Source organism: Phyllostomus hastatus, unplaced genomic scaffold (genome assembly GCF_019186645.2).
Source record: "Phyllostomus hastatus isolate PE091 unplaced genomic scaffold, TTU_PhHast_1.1 phas_scaffold_78, whole genome shotgun sequence".
NCBI classification, from domain to species: domain Eukaryota; kingdom Metazoa; phylum Chordata; class Mammalia; order Chiroptera; family Phyllostomidae; genus Phyllostomus; species Phyllostomus hastatus.
This window is the reverse complement of record NW_025334041.1, coordinates 65,503,104-65,521,330: the sequence shown is the minus strand read 5'-3', so window position 1 is coordinate 65,521,330 and position 18,227 is coordinate 65,503,104. Positions and strand designations below refer to the sequence as shown.

The following is an 18,227-nucleotide window of genomic DNA, read 5'->3' as shown; positions in this document are numbered from 1 at the left end:
ACCTGGGAAAGTCACTGCCCTCTCTGGGCGTCAGGCCTTAGGTACAGTGAGGAAGGTAACAAGCAGTTATCCTGAGGATCCAATAGGAAGGCAGATGGAAGGCATAGGACGAATGTCACAGCCTGCTTAAGTGGGAGCAGGAGTCTATTTTGCTTTCGGTCCCACTCTCTGAGTGGGTGCTAGGAGGTACCTCTCCTTGGTTCCCCAGGTTGTCCCACTGGCAGCCCCATGCACAAACATGACCCTGCCTCACCAGCCCTCAGGAAGATCACACTGTGCATACCTCAGGGAAAGTAGATTCACACTGGCATTTTATTGGATTTTCTGTGGGCACCTGGATGCCCCAAGCTGCTATCTGGCTTCTCAGCCCCTCACCCCATTACTGGCCTCCACTCTGGGGGCCCCAGCTGGGAGCTGCCAACCCTGCACTGTCTCTTCCCAAGGCCTTCCTACAACTGGATCCCAGCCCCCAGACTCAGGCTGTGACTGGGAGACAAACCCATTTTTCCCACTGCCTCCCTGTGTCAGGCTGCCCTGCCAAGGGCCCATTCCTGCATTGGGCACAGCCAAGCTCTCTTGCAGAATGGGCTTCCAGCCCAGAGTCCCCTGGCAGTATGCCCATCTCGGGCTGTGTCAGACCCTCTGCAGAATGGCAAACTCTGACCTATAGCTTGGTGTTAAGGTGGAAAGAGAAGTGGGGTGCTGCATAGGTTGTGGCAGGTGGCATGTGCCATGCAGACGAAGCTGGGCAAAGTCTGTGGCGGAGGGCACTGTCAAAGGATGCTGGAGGAAAGTGCATAAGGCCAGTGGCCATGGGTGGGGGTGCTGTAGTGGCCAGGAAGTGAGCTGGGAAGGCTGGGATGACCAGGGGGCTGAAGGGGAGCGTAGCCTGGCCTTTTAAGGGGTCCGGGGTGCTGGTGAAGTTCAGTGGGCAGCGCAGCATGGTGCCCCTGCAGGCATCTGGGAGGGCAGGCCCCAGGGCTGGACTAAGCAGGCAGGAGACAGCCAAGCCCGGCCCCATGGGCTTGACCCCACACTCCTTGGCATCCACCTCCTTGAGAAAGGGAGACACTGCCCGCAGTTTTTTGCCACCAGGAGCAAAGCCCTCTTCCTCCTGGCCGCGCTTGCTGAGGCCTGGGCTGCCGGGGAAGGTGGGAAGGGGCATGGGGCTCTCAGCAGGAACCTTGGCCATGGGGGACACCCAGCAGGCTTTGGGCTTGGGATAGAGGCTGCCTTTTCTGGAGTCACCTTTGTGGAATGCAGAGGGACGGTTGACATCCCCACCCCATACCAACGATGGCTCTTTCACCGGCAGCCCCTCCTCTTTGCCAGGGGACCCCAAGAGCACCCCATCTTTGAGATGGGGAAAGAAGTCCCGGGGGTGCTGGCTGATGGGCTTCAGAACCTTGGTGGGATAGGCATGGAAACAGCCAGTGAAGATGGGGGCTGGTGGGTGGGGGCCCTCCTGAGCCTCCTCCCTGAGGCTGCCACCAGAAGCCTGTGGTCCCTCCTGAGGGGCCAGCCGGTGCCTGTGGTTCTCAGGTGGCCCTCCTGGGCTCCGAGGACTCTCTGGGGGGCAAGCAGCTGGGGACACCTGGGGCTCCCCATCAGGGCTGCCTGCCCCGTGGCAGCAGCTCTCCTCCCGGCACCGCAAGGCTTCTGCCCGGCTCACCTGAGCCAGGAGCTTCTTTTTGGCCAGTGGCGACATGATCCCATGGGTCCCTTTGCAGTAAAAGTTGGACAGGAGCCGTTTGTAGGCCTCAGGGCAGCCGCTGACACCCACGAAGGGTAGAGAGGACCCGAGAGCTGGGCTTGGCTGTTCAGTGCCATCCTGGGGGTGCTCTTGGCTGGAGGGCCTCACCAGATCGACCACGTCCATCTTGTTCTTTCCTGGCATCATCTAGAGTAAGGAAGGGACAGGCCTCAGAGCTATGCATCAGCCATGCACCCTGACCTGGGGACGTGGTGACACAGGGCCCCAGGGGCACCTGGTAGCCTCTGCTAGCCTTCCTGGTGTCTTTGTGCATTTTTGAAAGGAGCCCCGTCCTCTGAAGGGACACAGCCTGGGGTCAGGGCACAGGGCCTGGGGAACGGAGTACAGACTGAAGTTCAGGTCCCACATGGGCCCTCAAATGGTGAACAACTGACACCAGCAGATTCTGGGTGTTCTGGGTGGGGAGTTCACGGCCATGCCATAGTGAAGGCAGGTGGGGGCAGCTGCGAGATGCAGGGGACAGGAAGGCCCAGGGTCAGCCGGTGGCCCTGGCTGGGCTTGGAGCTCACCTGGCCCACTGGTTTCTCCTCCTTGGCCTTCTTTGGCCTCTCAGTGGCCCCATCATCCCCCCGAGGCTCCTTGGCCATTTTGTATTGCTTCCTGGGCTTGGAGGGAGGCAGTGGCTTGTCATCCTCTCCCTTCAGGTGCCGCACGTATGGAAGGACAAGCCTGAGGAGGGAGTGGCATGTCCACCATGAGGCCAGGACCAGCAGGCGCATGCAGCCCTCCCACCTCCACCCCACTCCTCTTGCTCCTCCCCACAAATGCAAACACCTCTGGGCAGTGCCTGTAGCCAGGGCCACGCTCTTTCTCGTCCTGTCCAGGAGGCTGCCAGTGCTCTGGCCATGGTGGGCGGCAGAGTGCATGCCCCGCACACTGCTGCTCATCCCACCCCACCTCTGTACACAACTGCGTATGGTCCTGCACCCACACCCCCGGGAGGGAGGGGCCCAGCTGTTCTGCACTGCCCCAGCCGCACCTCTCATAGTGGCGGCGCGTGCACGTGGCCGCACTGGTGCTGCCTGGGCTGCCCCCCAGCTCGTCATACACGTTCTTCCAGAGACGGCGGCCGGTCACCTGCAAGGGCACCACATGAGGCAGGGTGCCCACCAGCAGTAGGGCCAGGTTTGGCAGGGGCGGCTGGCCAGTACCTCACCCCCCACCCTTGACCACTGGACTGCTGGCCCCATCAGCTTTCCGAGCTCAGGGAAGGTAGAACAGATGGGAAGAGAGGAAAACTTGCTCTGGGCAGCACAGTACGAGAGGCAGGCAAGCCCATGTCCCTCTACTCTGTATGCAGGAAAGCTGGGGAGGGGCAGGACCTGTCTGGAGGCACAGGCAGCTTTGTTGGGCTCCCACTCTTCCCAGGTCCCCTTGGGACTGGCAGCTGGGATATGTGGGGAGAAGCAGCATGGTGAGGACTCAGGTGTCTTCCTTACCATCTCATAGGCCCCCAGCTTCTCCACTGCCTTGTAGATCTTCCACAGGTTAACTGGACAGGAGAGAGGGCAGGACCACTGTCAGTCTCTGCCGGAGGAAGGGGCAGCCGGCAGCCCATTCCCATGGCCCTGTCAGGCAGCACAGAACCAGGGCCACTGCAAAGGACCACAGGCTGGGCGGGGCCTGTGCACTGGCAGCCCAGTGGTCAGTGAGGAGGGAAATCCAGCCCTCCCCCTTGCCAGCCCAGTACCTGGGAGAGAGCGCCCTTTCTACATGCAAGCACTGTGGGCTTGCAGTGTGGAGGTCACTCAGAGTGGAGGTGCCTGCCCCAGTGGCCTGCTGGGTGAGGTCCCCTACTGGGCCCCCTTCCCACCTGCACCTCAGACACGCACTCTGCTTGAAGCCGAGATGAGGCAGCCTCTCAATAGGCGTGTGTCGCTCCTTCATGAACTTGTAGAGGCTGACCAGGAAGGCCTGCTCCTCCTCTCGCTCCTGCTCCTCCTCCAGTTCCCCGCCTGCCTCAGGGGAGTCCTGGAGAAAGAACAGCAGGCACTGGGATCAGCCCCAGTTGGTACGTGGCTGGGGACAGGTAAAACCACTGGCTGTTGGGGAGGAATGAGGTGTGTGTCCCCCAACCCCAGACTCCCACAGAAGGGAGCAGGCCCCCAACACCCAGCCTATTGCTCTGGGCTGGAGTGATTATCCTGGTGTCAGAAAGATGTCGCTGTTGGCTACTGGTGCCCAGGACCCCAGGTCAGGGTCCACAGAGGCCGGGCTTCAGAGGAGGCCAGAAGAGAGCCTCCCACTTCCTCCAGGCCTCTCCCCAGGCACAGGCCACTTCTTTATGTTGCTCTAGCTTGGTTACATCTGCATCTCAGCTCTTCTACCAGACTGTGAGCTGCTGGTGACAGGCTTGGTATCCCCAGACCTCCAAATGGCCTGTGTGGTCAAAGCTGGAGGAACAAAAGTGCTTTGTACTTTCTGGTGCTGGGGGGCCACTCAGCTGGGCCTGTGCCCACCCGGCCTTTGCCGTGGTGGCCTTCCTCCCTGACTTGCCAGTCTGTGTGCTGACCTCAGGGAGGTGGAGCCTTGTCCCAGGTTCCTAGAGCACTTCTTTCTTTTAGTTTCTGCTCCCAAAGGTGCAGTTTCTGCTGATGCTGTTCATCTGGCTAGTAGCTCAGGGCAGAGGGGGATGGTTGGGCTGGGGCTGAGGGCTCAGGGAATAGACAGCTCCCAGGTCATGGGTGAAGGTCCCTGAATACCTGAAGAACGTGATCATTCAGGCCTAGAACAGTGCAGGGCCATGCGTTCCCCAACACCCTATCAAGCACCGTTTCAGTGTTTTTGACTTACCCAAGACCTCCAATAGCAAACACACAGGCTCACGTGTCACCCATGAAACTGTGATGTGCTGGAGACAAGGGCCCTGGGCTGGTGCCACCCAGAAGGAAGGTGCTCACTACTGCTCTTCATGTGAATTTGAACTTCTGTTCCTCTTCTCTGAACTAGGCAGGCTGTTAAGAACTGGGGCCACTTGTGACTACTTTTCTACATAATTAGGATTTTTACTCCAGACTGTGCCACCAAAACAAACGGCCGACGTGGATGGGGGTTGAGGCCGACACTGTGCAGCAACACCCACAGCTGCTCCTTGGACCGAGCTCACCAACCCAAACAGCCTCACTGATCTCGCCAAGTGACTTGCGTGTCTGTTATAAGTTTGGATGGATGACGGATGGATGTAAATGCAGTTTTACTCCATAGAATAGTGCTTGTAGTTGTGTCATCTGATCAGCGTTCCAGGTAATCTTTGTTTGATAAAGGGTTCTGCTATGGAAAAGAAGTCTAACAGCCCCGCCCTGGCGAGGCGAGCCCTCCTGCCTGCCCAGCTCCCACACCCTTGATGCAGGGCCCGGGGCCATGGGCTGGGCTCCTCTCCTGGCTCTGTAGGATTGGGGGAGGGAACACGTCTCCCTCCTGAGAGCATGGGGGTCTCCAAGTTCATCTGGGAGGGACCCTGGGGGAATTGCCTAACTCACCTCCAGCTGGATTGGGCTCTGGCTCCTGCTCTGCTCACCATCGGGTTGAGGGGACACAGGTAGGTCTAAGGGGTCACCCCCCTCTGACTGTTTCCTTTTCCCTTTGACAGGAAGAAGAGGGAGAGAAGGAGAGAGGACATGTGAGATGCAGGTACGGAGAAACAGGTGGTGAGAAGAGGCTCCCTGGGGTGAAGTGCCAGATCTGAATGGACCGGGTAGGGGGAGAGTCCTCTCCTTCCTGTGCCCTTGAGGGTGGTCCTGTAAATGTGCATGTGGGTGGCCACTGGTGGGCAGACCCTCTGCTCTCCTGTGTTCACGCCCCAGCAGGCCTGCCTGTGCCACACCTGCCTCTTGTCCTCCCTCTGTTCCAGTAGGTCCCCATATCTCTGAAAGAAACCCTAAACCACCTGGGGGTCCAGTCAGAGGAGGCTAAGGCTGGGATTGTGGTGCTCAGGGAAGTCTGTTTCCAAACTCCACCCCGCACTCAGGCAGGAAGTTTGCATGGCAGCTCAGCTGAACTGGAAAAGCTACTGAGTCAGCCATGATTGTGGGAATCCAAAGCTCTGCAGGGGTGTTTGGACCATACATCCTCCAGAAAGGACCCAGAAAAGAGTAACTTCCTGTTTGGGACACATTGGACCTGTCCATGAACATATGCAGAGTCCTCACCACCCCCTCCTCCCTCATCTGCAAGGGTCCTGGTGACCCTTCAGGTCCCACCTGACAAGTCGCTTCCTCTGCGTGACCCTTCCCAGCCCCCAGCCAGGCACAGCACTCCTGCTTCTGTCTGGTGTCATCACTCCTTACCACCATCCTGATTGCCTGTCATTGTCAGCCAGTCAAGGTGAATGCAGGGAAGACCCCAGGACCCCTCACTGTCAAAAACCCCGCCATGGACACTGCTTCAGACCACACCAGCAGTAGGTCCGAGAGACCAGAGAGCCACGCCTTTTGACGATCCTTCCTTTCCCGTTTTCCTCTCCTTGTTTCTTTGTATTAATTTAGTATGAGCTGCTCGACAGCCCTGGTTCGCTCCAGTTTGGGAAATCCTTACTGTTGGGGACCTGTGAGGTTACCCCTCCATCCCAGACAGAACAATCTCCTTGGGAACAATGGACCCATGCCAACATGGCCCATGAGGCCAGCAACACCCAGAAGCACACGCTACTAAGCTTCGGCCACTGCACACTGTCCTCTACGGTAGCTGTTCGCAGATGTGCCACCACGCCTGCCGATATCCACACTACATGGGTGCTCGGCTCTATGTCTGTGCCTCTCTCATTTAGTCCCAGAAGGGACTGCATTTTAAAGAGGGGGAAAACTAAAGCCAGAGAGGTTAAGATCCTTTCCTCTTGGGGGCCCAAAATTCAGAACAAGGTCTGTGTAATCCCCAGTCCAGTGACCTGGCCTTGCCAACACTGTGGCTGCTGTGGCTTGAAGAAGAGTCTCAGTAAGACTGACCCGTCCTAACACTTGTCAGAGAGAGACATGGCCATCCTCTCAGGCTGGGTTCTCACCACCTCAGACAAGGCCGATCAATCTCCAGAAATCACTGGTTGCTAACAGTGGCACCCAGACTGATGCTTTTCCTTGCATGAAGCTGTGCCTCAGTCTTCCCTTCTGTAAATCCGGAGAGAAAGTTCCGGAGCCCTCTGCTAACTGCCCATGAATTCCTGAAGTTTTCTGGGCCATGGAAGCACCTGCTACCACCAACTCTTCTCTTTCCCCTTTCTGCCCTCTCTGCCCTGTGATCACATCCTCTCTCTTCTTTCCTGCTGGCTCAGATCCTTAGCATCAAAAGACTCTCTCCATCTGTTCCTGTGACTTGTGCTTCCCACTGGAGCCCTCCTGCAGATTGGCTATGTGGCCCTGGCAAGTCGCTGCCCTTGGGCCTCAGAGAAATAGGTGGTTGGAACAGGGCCCGTTAGAATCACCTGGGCAGAATTCTAAGCTGGTCTCCCCACCCCAACCTAAGTTTGATTTAAGGTCCTGCTGGGGGCGTGCATGTTGAAAGGTCCCCAGGGCATCCCAGAGGGCAGCCAGGTTGAGAACCATTGGGCCAGAGGGTCTCTAGTCCCTTCTGCTGGGGTTCCAGAGTTGGTGACCTCTGCCTGGACCACACTCAGGAAAGATATCCTGGAGTCAGGCGCTCTGGTTACCTGGAAAAGAGGTCACCAACTGAGCTGTTCAACCCCAGGCAGTGAAGGGGTTAGAGCGCTTGCTGAGAGCCACAAAGGGACAGACTCTCTTTACCTCTGTGTTCAGCTGAGTCCCCACATGAACTCAGCTTCCATTATCTCCTGACCAGGGCCAGATTCTCTCTCCTCTCCCTGTCCTGCCTGGGTCTTCCAGCCCCACTGCCACAGCCTTAGGTGATGGAGGGGAGAGTCCAGGGTGCCCTCAGACCTGGTCTGGCTGCCCGAATCCCTTCCCTCCCCAATCATCTGGAAATCAGGGTTCTAGAAAATCTGCATTTGAAAAAAGGTTCTGCTGTGAAAAGTAAGTTTGAACTCCCCTGCAATGGCTGATGGGTGAGCCCTCCTGCCTGCCCAGCTTCCAGTTCTCACCCTTCCCAATGCAGGGCCATCCCAGACTCCTGGCCACATCCAGCTGCAAAGGTGTGAGAAACTACCTGCCCTGAGTGACCGCTGCTGCCCACAGAGCCAACATGTGACCACCCTGCTCTGAGCAGAAAGCCTCAGATGCCCTATTGTAACAGAAGAGGCAGATTCAATCCCAGCAACCTCTGGTCTCCAAAGGAATGGCATTCAGACATTGCTTTTCCATCCAGGAAGCAATAATGACAATAATGGTGATGGCTGTTTCACTGTTTACTTTGAATACATCTGGAATCTGTAAGGTATGAGAGAAGGACCTAACCATATTCCTCTCCCCACTGGTTAGGTGGTCCCAGTATTGACTGAGTGACCCCTTCCCCCAATAACTTGAAATGCTACTTTCCCCCAGATTTAAAGGCTTCCAAAGAGGACATGTGGGATGGGTGTGGGCCTTTAGTCTTGTTCCGTCCACTGTGGATTGCTGGGACCTGCGCACAGTGTTGTAATTTGTGCGGCTTTGTACAACAACTTACTCTCCAGAAGGCATGTCCTCATCATTACTCTTCTGTTTAAAAAATGCCATCTGAACCTTAGGAAAATTTTGTTACATTCCCTCCAAAAAAGGGAAGCCACTGGGTTTTTACTGAATTGTATTTAAGTCTAGAAATTACTCTGAGGAGAAATAACACCCTTCTGTATTTCATCTCCCCCTTCAGGACCATAGATTCAGGTCTCCCTTCATGGTCCTCAAATGGTCCTTCTTAAGGCCCTGTCTCATTCCTTTTAAGCTTATTCCTCGTGAAGTGAGATAACAGTGTGAGAAATGCCTTGATAATCGAGGGTGGGAATTGGCCGCACAGGAATCGGCTCCATAGCCCCCTCCATGCCCCAGTTCATGGTTGGGAAGAAGACAAGGGAGGCTGGTGGCTGGGCCAGGTGAACTCTGGCCCTTGTGGCCCAGTCCCTCATTGAGCAGCGAGTGGGTGTGGCAGTGGCTGGGCAGGGGACTCCTCAAGACCCTTCCTGTGTTCGGAGTCTCTGATTTGTGTTTAACTTATAGCATGTGTTGAAGTCAGAACTTAAAACCACAGCTGTGAAGAAGTTAGTTTTAGCCCTAACTCCCAAAGAGGGTGCTCCCCAACATCTACTTGTCCTGCAGCCATTCCCTCCTCCCCTTTCCACGCTCTCCACTCTACCAGTTCCAGTCGGTGCCCTGGCAGGCCTCGGACTGGACCATGGCCTCACTGGATATCCTCAGCCATCCAGTGGATGTTATTACCCATGTGTTACAGACACAATACCTAAGATTAATATTAAGGAAGGTTCAGTGACTTGCCTGAAGTCACACAGCCTGAATGGCACAGGTGGGACTCAGAACCAGAGCAGCTGGACTGACCCCAAGGCCTAGAGGTTTTTTTTTAATGGGAGCAGGGAGACCCAAGCTCTGTGCTTGGGGCTGCAACCTTGCCTGCATTCCCCAAGAAGGTCAGCAGCCGCGTATCACATCGCTACTGTTAGTGTGCTAACAAGAGCCTGCTGAAGTCAGATGAGGGGGCAGAGGAGAGATGGGAAGGGGGCTCTGACACCATATAGGTACATCTTTATCAAGCCAGTCACTGCTTCTGTGCCTTGGTGTCCCCACCTATAATATAAGGTGTGCTAGACCCCATGGGCCCAAGGTGCTCAGCAGAACTAAGTGAGAAATGAAGCTTCCTCTACAAACCACAGTCAAGTGTGAGCATGTGAGTGTGAATGTGAGTGTGAGAGCATGCTGTGTGAGTGTGAATGTATGAATATGTATGACTATTAGTGTATAGTGTGTATATGTGTGACTGCAACCATGAATATTGAGTGTGTGTGTGTGCATGCATGTTACTGTGTACACGTGCAGACCCCTCTGTGAGGTTTGAAGTCTGACTGTGCTACTTGCCTGCCTGTGCCCCACTGCCCAGAGCAGTGTGTGGCAGGAGCAGTGCTCCATGAGCATCAGCCCTGCAGACCAGCATGAGCCACTTGACCTTAGACACTTCTGATACCCAGAATGGGGCCTGGGCTATGACTAGTTCAAGGCCACACAGCCAGTCAGGGACTCAGGGCTGACCCAGCACAAGGCCACACCACCTCTCTTCTCCCCCTCCTCTCTTCTTGCCCCCCTACCCCAGCCCAGCCCAATTCACCCTTGGTGTGAGGGGAAGTGACACTTCCTTTCATGAAAAGTCACCTACTAGGAGCACTGTGTCAATTTTGACAATAATGGTAACAGCAGCCTCAACAACAACCAGCAGACGTGGCCCCACCCCCTTGCCTGAGGTGCTTGGCTTAAGTTTCTCCTAGCTTCAGCTGGAGCCCAAACAAAGGCAGCCTTTGAAGCAGCCAGTCCACTCTAGCCAGGAGCCGGCTGCCTGGCAGAGTCCTGGTGTGGCACTGCTCCAGTGGGCCATTTCTGGAGGGCTGCTCTCCAGCCAGACAGCTGGACATGGGACCCCGAGGGCTCAGGGTACAGCTTCTGCCACAGCCTTGCCTCAGTGTCTCAGCTGGGAGTGGGGGGACGGGGTCTACCAGCTGCCGGGTTCAGGATGGCAACCTGGAGAGAGTATAGAAAGGTAGGGGTGTGAGGAACCAAATGTGAGACCGCCAACTCATAGGCCTCACTGGGACTCAGGTCCCTCTTAGAAGCTCTGGCGTGTCCTAAGAAACCCTATTCCAGAATCGGGCTGCATCCTCACAACCCTCCCCTCCAAGCCTGGGTGACATTTGATGGTAACAGTAGCAGCTCCACCCCTGACCTGTTTCCTGTGCCCTCAAGAACTATGTTCCCCCTTCCTAATGCACCTGGAGAAACCAGATGCAGGGGCTTGTCGGAGACGTGCCCAACAGTACAGGCACAGCCTGACCCCTTCAAGGGCACTCCGCTGCCTCCGTGCCTTCCACTTCCCTTCCGGAGCCCCGAGGGTGACTCTCCGGAGTACGCTCGTGGTGCAGGAACTAGAAGGGAGCCCTGGGCCACTCTAGCCAGTTTCCCACCAGGAGACAGAAAACAAGGAGAGGGAGGGTTAGGGTTCTCGGAAGCCTGCTCTCCCTCACGGCGGGACAGGGGCGGTCTCCAGACCTGTTTCTCAAACAGTAAAGAAAGGAAGGACCGACTCTCTGAGGTCTTTCTACCTCTGCCACTCCAAGTTCCCAGCGTAGACCCTTTGGGCGCTCGAATGGACTCTGGAACTCCACTTCGAGCCCACCCTCTAGCCGCCATCTCCTATCCCCCCGTGCCCAGCAGGCGCAGCAACCCCGACACCCCCAATGGTGGTGCTCTGATGGGTCAAGAAATGCTGGCTACTCTCCCTTCGGCCGGGAAACCCTCCTCGCTGGCTAACGACCCCACAAAGGGACGCTGGGGCAGCGGCTCCAGATCCGCACCCCAAGCCCTTGGGGGTCTGCAGTCATGGGGAATATAAGTGGTGCCGGGGGACGCCGCGGAGGAACCCCATCCGCCCCGGCTGCCTTTCCCTCTGGAGACCCGAGGGGCAGGAAAGACAAGGGAGGACAGGAGAGGGGAGTGCGGCCACCCCTTTGCTGCCGCCGGGCCGAGGAGGGTGGGCAGAAAACACGAGGGGAGACCCGGTTAGAAAAGGGAAAAGGTGAGGGAAAAGAAAAGAGAAAGGGTAGGCGAGAAGTTGTGAGCGCGGAGGACCAGCGCGGCCCCGGCGGAAAGAGGAACCAGCGATTCTTCAAAGTGCGCGGAGCAAGTTCTTCAAAACCCGCGCAGCGTCACTTTCAGGAAACGGCGGGTGCGGTGGGGAGCGCGCCCCGGACTCGAGCTTCTTCCCAGCGGTGCGGCGGGTTCTGAGAACGGAGGCGCAGACTGGAGCAAGAGAGGGGCGACCGAGGCAGACGGAGGCGGGGGTAGATAGGGGATGAGGGGCAGATGGGGTGGGAGAGACGGAGAGGGGCAAATGGGGGAGGGGAAAAATGGGGGACCAGGAGCAGATAAGGAGGGAGTAGATGGGGGCGGGGGAGCAGGGAGAAGGTCGCAGACAGCTGTCACAACAAATTAGCTGAGGCCAGCTCGAGATTGAAACCACAGCAGGAAGTGGGATGACAGAGCGTGCAGGACTCGGTACATCTCAGTCAGGAGACGGCGAGAAGAGTTTCGAGATAAACGTCCGGGAAGCCCCTGGCCGCCAGAACTTTCTGTCTTTCCTTTTTCGAAGAGCGCGCGCCGACACCTGGCCTCCCTCCCGAGCGGGCGGAGGCACTGGCACTTCGGGCCGGCTAAGTGCCCAGGCCGGCTGGGTCCCCGCGCCTCGCAGTGCGCCCCGGTCCCGCTCCGCCCCCCGAAGTGGCGCCCACGGCCGCGAGGACCCGGGAGACCCAGCGCCCCAGCCTCGCGCTTCCCGCGGGCCGCTAGCCCCTTCCCCGCTGGCCTTGAGCGGCTTACCCATAGCTCGCCAACGTTCCCCGGCGCGCCAAGCCCTCCGCAAGCTCCACTTTCCGATTCCGAGCTCCCGGCGCACTGGCCGCCTAGCGGACCCGCCCTCGCCCCGCCCGCGCTAGGCTCCAGCTCTGCCCCCGCCCCGCCCCGCCCCACGAGCACTGCACTGTCCCCGCCCCCTCGGGCTCCGATCGTTGAGTCCGAGTCTCTGCGAGGGGCAGGTCGGCCCCTTGAGCCCGGGGGACTCTGGGAGTTGTAGTGTGCTCTCCCCTCCCAAGGCTCTAGGCTCCTGAAATAGGCTCCCCACCTTGTGGGCTGAAGCAGGATACTCAGGAATCACTGTTGCCTTCTTCTCTATAGAGGCCCAACTATAGTCTTGGGAAAATCCTCCTTGCTTGCAGGAGGCCACTGGGGGTTGGGTGGCATGAGTAAAGTGCTTCTGACTTTGCCATGAACTGGATGGTGGACGTTTCCCAGTTCCCAGTTTAACATTGAAGTAGAGGTGGTTGGTGTTAGCCAAACAAGGACCCCAGCACAAACTATGAAGTCCTTGGCCAAAGTTCTCTGGGGTCCCAGAAATGCCTGGAATAGGAAGCCTGCCCTTGGTGGCCAATGTCCACATATATCATGAAGACAGAGAGTGACAGCTACAGAGCAAACAGTGCAAAGAGGGGCATGGACCCTGCTGGAAGAGATAAGGGTGAGGCTTAGGGTGGAGTGGGGGCTAGAGGAAATGCTGAGCCAGCTGAAGGGGGTTTCCACTGGAGTGAGGAGTGACTCTCCCAGCCATGTGCACTGGCCATGTGCACATCACAAAAGAGGAAACCGAGGCTGAGGTCTGAGAGCCCATGGATTGGCAGCATCATTCACAACAGACAAAAAATGAAAGCAACCCAGTGTCCACTGATGGATGAATGGATAAACTGGAATATATGCATGCAATATTATGGCATATTACTCAGTCTTAAAAAGTAAGGACATTCTGACATATGCTACAACATGGATGAATCTCAAAGACATTAGGCTGAGTGAAATAAACCACACACAAAAGGACATATACTGTATGATCTAACTTAGGTGAAGTATTAGAATCAACATCACAGAGACAAATAGTAGAATGGTGGTTGCCAGGGGTTGGGGGGAAGGGGAAAGGGGAGGTGGTATTTAATAAGGATAAAGATTTAGTTTGGCCAGATGAAAAAGTTCTAGAGATGGATGGTGGTGATTGTTGCACAACAATGTGAATGTACTAATGTCACTGAACTGTACACTTAAAAATGGTAAAAATGGGCTCTGATTGGGTAGCTCAGTTGGTTGGAGTATTATCCTAAGGCATCAAGGTTGTAGGTTTGATCCCTGGTCAGGGCACATACAAGAACCAACCAATGAATGTGTCAATAAGTGGGATAACAAATCAATGTTTCTCTCTCTCAAATTAATTTAAAAATGGTTAAAATGTTATTTTATGTTATATACTTTACCAGAATTTGGAAAAAGAGCCTAAGGTCTCAGCACTCACAATTTTTTTGTTGATTAGCTTTTTAATATATTTTTAAAAGATTTTATTTATTTTTAGAGAGCGGGGAAAGGAAGGAGAAAGAGAAGGAGAGAAAATCACTGTGTGGCTGCCTCTCATAAGACCTCTGCTGGGGACCAGGCCTGCAACCCAGGCATATGCCCTGACCAGAAATTGAACCAGTGACTCTTTGGTTTGCAGACTAGTGCTCAATCCACTGAGCCACACCAGCCTGAGCTGTTGATTGGTTTTGTTACAACAGTCCTATGCATTTCACATCATCACTGTCTTCATTTTATAGGGTAAAACTGAGGTTCTGGGAGATTCATTAGCTCAAGTAGCACAGCTAGTAAAGGATAGAGCCTGAGCTAAACCTGAGCTTTGGGGCTTCCAGGCAGGTCTTACTAACCATTCCCTTCAGCCATCTTTGGCAATGCTGTTTACAGAATCAGGGACTATGGCCTGAGGAGGAAAGCCTAAAGGGGAAGACCTGAGCTCTGGTGAAGAGGTAGGGACCACTGAGGTGTCCAGCTGGCAGCTGGAACTGAGGCCTGGAATCCAGGAGGAAGGCACAGACTGGAAATACAGACAAATGGTTAAGGAGCCCTCGTGCCCAGGTACCCACCAACGCTGTTTGCACCTATTTTTGCCCAGCCATCACCCTAAACAAATGGACCCTTGAAACCCTGCAAATTGGTGATCTTGAAACCTTGGCCTTACCCTCTCTGGCCCTAGGAGGGAAGACCTCTCCAAGCTCAGCCCAGAGTGAATGACCCTGTATGTAGCCTCCCTTCTCTATCTCACAATGAGTTGATTTGTAAGAGCCAGCACCTGTAGATTTGGTAACAGACACATAGTTGATGATATTTACTACTTGCCCCAATCTGTATAATGGTGAGTGTAATAGTGCATCCCACTTCCCAGTTTACAGCTATCCAGGACAGCTGAGACTGTGGTGGCAGACAACACCATGCAATGCCATCAGGAAGCTCAAAAGACTTCCAGTCCCACCTTCATTCATCCTATAAAAATCAAGTGCCTAAATTTGGGAGGGAGACGTGGCTGCTGCCCCCTGGGTCAGAGTTTAGGCCAACCCCTCCCTCCTGAATTGGATACACCCCTGATGAGGAACTCACTGCCTTACAAAGCAGCTGCTCATCCCACATGGGACAGTTATTCTGCCAACCAGACAGCCGAGCACACTCTGACAGACAGTAGCTGTTGTGCAAAGCCTCAGCGAGTCAACACCTGCCTATGCCAACCTGGGAACAATATGATCTAAATTTAATTGCCTCCTGAGGAAACCTTGCAATAGAATGTAATTTACAATGGCCAATAAGTCTTGCCTAGGAACGACATCATCTCCCTTGGCTTCCCTAAAAGCATAAACACCTCCACTGCTTAAGCCACTATCTAACATACCTCCACCTCCTGCCCGCAGCCTGCCTCCAGCCTCCGGGCCCCAGCTTAAAGTGGCCTGAGAATAGTTGCCTTGCCCTTAATGTTAGGGTCTCTCTGTGTGTCTCAATTTTTAAAAAAAAGTTTTTAAAAGATACCACTAACACATTTTTCCTGTAAAAATGTTAAATGAATCAGTGCTCTCTGACACCACCCCAAATTCAGTTTCCTCTCTGCCCTAAAGATAAGGACTATTATCAGGTTAGATAAAATCTTCCAGAACTTCTCCTATGTATTTTTATGAACATATGTATCCACGGTGTAGAAAAATATGTAACTTTGTTTTGTGAATATTTTAAAATAAATGATGCAATGCTAATTGTTCCATTCTGCAACTTGCTTTTCTGCCCAACAGTACATATTGGAGATTCTTCCACATCAGAACACAGATCTGCTTCTCATGGGAGGTAGGCTGCATTACTTGGCGCAGAGCTACCACAACGTCTTTGTTTAATTCCCTGTAGATGGTGCTTAACCTTTTTACAATTACATGAATCCTTTGAGAACATTCTGGACCTCCTTAGAATACTCTCAGGGCTTGGAGCTCACAGAGTATTCCCAGAGGCTGAGCTAAAAACTGCCTTTGCCTAACTCCTACTTCCAAGTCATAGAACCCCTTGCTGGCTCAGTTCTAAGAAGAAAATCTGGTCCTAGGCATGGTTCTTTTCCTGGAGCTCCCATAGCTGGAGGGACCATTCAAAGTCTTCTTTCTACCTGGCCTTATTTTAGAGAGGAGGCCACCAGGCCCAGAGAGGTAACCAAGTTGCCCGAGGTCACACAGCAAATCATTGTTGTGCCTTCTTCTGGGGCCCAGTGCACTCAGGAAACAACACACCCTGCCAGTTTTCTGCCCTGGGAAACTCTGTTCCCAGGCTCAGCTGTTGCAAAAGGCCCCCAGGGCTTTGTTTTCAAAGGAAAAATGAAGCGGGAAGTATTTTTAACCGCTGGCCGCCTTGCTCCTGCCTCGTTCCCTCACGATAGCTGTCCAGGAAAGGCTGGCTTCACAGTGGCATTAGCAACTCATGGAAAACAACAAACGCCCAAAATAGAGATTGCCAGCTCAGGAATGGAAAAAATTGGCTCATGCCTTCAAATGCCTCTTTTAGAAAAAGCCAAGAATAGCTTTCAGCCTTTGGGGAACTGCTGGGGGTGAGAGAGTGGGGAGGCGTGGTGTTAGGGTAAGGATCCAGCCCAGATCGTCAAGGGCCCAACTCCCTGTCTAAAGAGCTTTGGCCCTGTTCCCCCATGGACCCTGAAAACTCGCTCCCCTAGCTTTGTCCACACTGAGCACCAATCCACACCTGGCTGTCTCTTTCCTCCGCCCTCCAGACCCTTCAGCCCTGCCCTTTGGCTGAATCTGGAACAACTTCCTTTCATAGGTTGGGCAGAGGCTGGGAGCATCCCCCCTTCCACAAAGGTCCTGGCAGTCTGGAAACCAAGATTCTGCACTTCCTGAGCCCAAATGGTGAAAGTCCAATTCCTTTGTGTGTGTGTGGCTTTTTTTGGGGGGGGGGGTTGAAAATGAGAGAAAATGTGGGTTTTTATCATCCCCACTCAGACAGCCCAGCTATGCAGTCTTGGGCAGTCACTTGACCTCTTGGAGCCTCAGGTCCCTCATCTAGAAAGCAAGGGTTATGCTTTATTTATTCATTCATCCACTATCTGTTGTGGTCCTACTATATGCCAGGACTCTGCTAGACATAGCCATGTCTGCCAGACATGTCTGGGGACATAGCCATGATCAGACAAAGATCCAGAAGGTGTCCCTTGACAATCTCACAGGCTGCAGAGAATCGGCCATTCCTTTTTCAGGCAGTTACTGTGCCACAGCCTGGTGCTGGGAACCGTGCAGAAGCCTTGCCCAGTGTTTCCTCTGTCAGGTACTGCACTGATCGTTTTACAGGATTACTCAATTTAGTGTCACCCCAGCCCTATGGGCACTGTAGTGCCCACCCCCATGTTCCAGTTGAGGACACTGAGGTGCCGAGAGTAAGTGCTGGACAGTTTTGTAGGCTCACCCACGAACAGGAATAAGGAAAGGCTGTGTGCCTGCTGTGTCGATTTAATTCCTGGAGACCCTGATAACTAAAGTCTGGTCTGTGTGTCACTTTGTGACGCATCGTGGTAATTCTGGACTGGAGGTCAGTACAAATGCCCTGGACAAAATCTTTTTAAAAATTTGGGGTCTGTGTAGCGCTTTCACTTAAACTCTTAGCTGATCCTTCAACCCTGTCTTCTATGATTGTCTCCCATTACAAATGAGTACGCATTTAGACTTAAGTGGCTTGCGACTTTGGCTTAAGAGTGAGCCATCACATCAGGTTCCCAGGACTCCGCCCCAAACTCGCATCCGTGGAGAAGTGCTGGACTGGGTGGGAGTGGAATTGGGGAGAACTACGTCTCCCAGAATGCTGTGCGCCCCGCGCGGGACGTGTGGGCGGGGCCGCTTGCAGCAACAGGCTGTCATTTCTTGGTATTCAAAAGAAAAAAGAGAAAGAATCGAAGCCTTGAGCGTCACATCTAGGAATAGTCTCGGAGCCAGGCCAAGTCATTATAGACGATGAGTAATCCGGTTAAGTCATTTCTCTAAACACTATTCCCCGTAAGAAAATTAAAATATCAGCTTACATCAGAGGGGCAGAGGCGGCTCTGGCTAGAGCACAGCCAGGAGGGGCGCAATGCCAGGGCCCTGCCAGCTGGGCCGTGGGCTCTGGCGATATCCGCAGCCAAGCCCCAGTTTACCTCATTGTTAAGGACGGTCTTCTCGGTGTCCCTCATGGGGACGGCCCTGAAATGAGAATGAGGGGGAGGGTACTATGCCAGAGGGGACCGGAGGTCCCCTTTCTTCAGTCTTCCCCCTTTCTCCTGGATTCCAAAGTTCGTATCTTGACAGCTGCTGTCCTGCCATCAAAGCGCTGGGCACCGGCCTGGGAACACTTAAGAGAGGAGAGGGGGGATCCAAACTTCCTGAGAAGTGCCAATTTTCCTAGACTTGCAGGAAAGTTCTTGACAC

The 18,227-nt window shown here is 54.5% G+C and overlaps 1 protein-coding gene across 4 annotated transcripts; it reads right to left on the bottom strand.

Moving 5' to 3' along the window:
* Positions 1–294: 294 nt before the first annotated feature.
* On the bottom strand, positions 295–12,337 carry ARID5A (AT-rich interaction domain 5A). Of its 4 annotated transcripts, XM_045827581.1 has the most exons (7): positions 12,247–12,337; positions 5,254–5,354; positions 3,607–3,745; positions 3,214–3,266; positions 2,754–2,851; positions 2,284–2,443; positions 295–1,900 (listed from the first exon to the last, which is right to left on the bottom strand). In XM_045827581.1, exons 1-7 carry the CDS (start codon positions 12,248–12,250, stop codon positions 665–667), a joined length of 1,791 nt encoding a protein of 596 aa, XP_045683537.1. In that variant the 5' UTR covers positions 12,251–12,337; the 3' UTR covers positions 295–664. The 4 variants fall into 4 exon arrangements, with proteins under 4 accessions (XP_045683537.1, XP_045683538.1, XP_045683539.1 ...); XM_045827582.1 differs by lacking the exon at positions 5,254–5,354 and having other exon boundaries at positions 12,247–12,332; XM_045827583.1 differs by lacking the exons at positions 3,607–3,745; positions 5,254–5,354; positions 12,247–12,337 and adding an exon at positions 3,465–3,581.
* Between the last annotated feature and the right edge of the window lie 5,890 nt (positions 12,338–18,227).

Bases quoted from the DNA above. Each gene is read 5' to 3' on its own strand.
- ARID5A (XM_045827581.1), bottom strand. The intron at 3,267-3,606 runs GTGCGTGTCTGA...TCTCCTGTCCAG, and splicing joins TCATCTCGGCTTCAAGCAGA to TTAACCTGTGGAAGATCTAC. The intron at 2,444-2,753 runs GTGCGGCTGGGG...CTCCCTCCTCAG, and splicing joins ACGCGCCGCCACTATGAGAG to GCTTGTCCTTCCATACGTGC.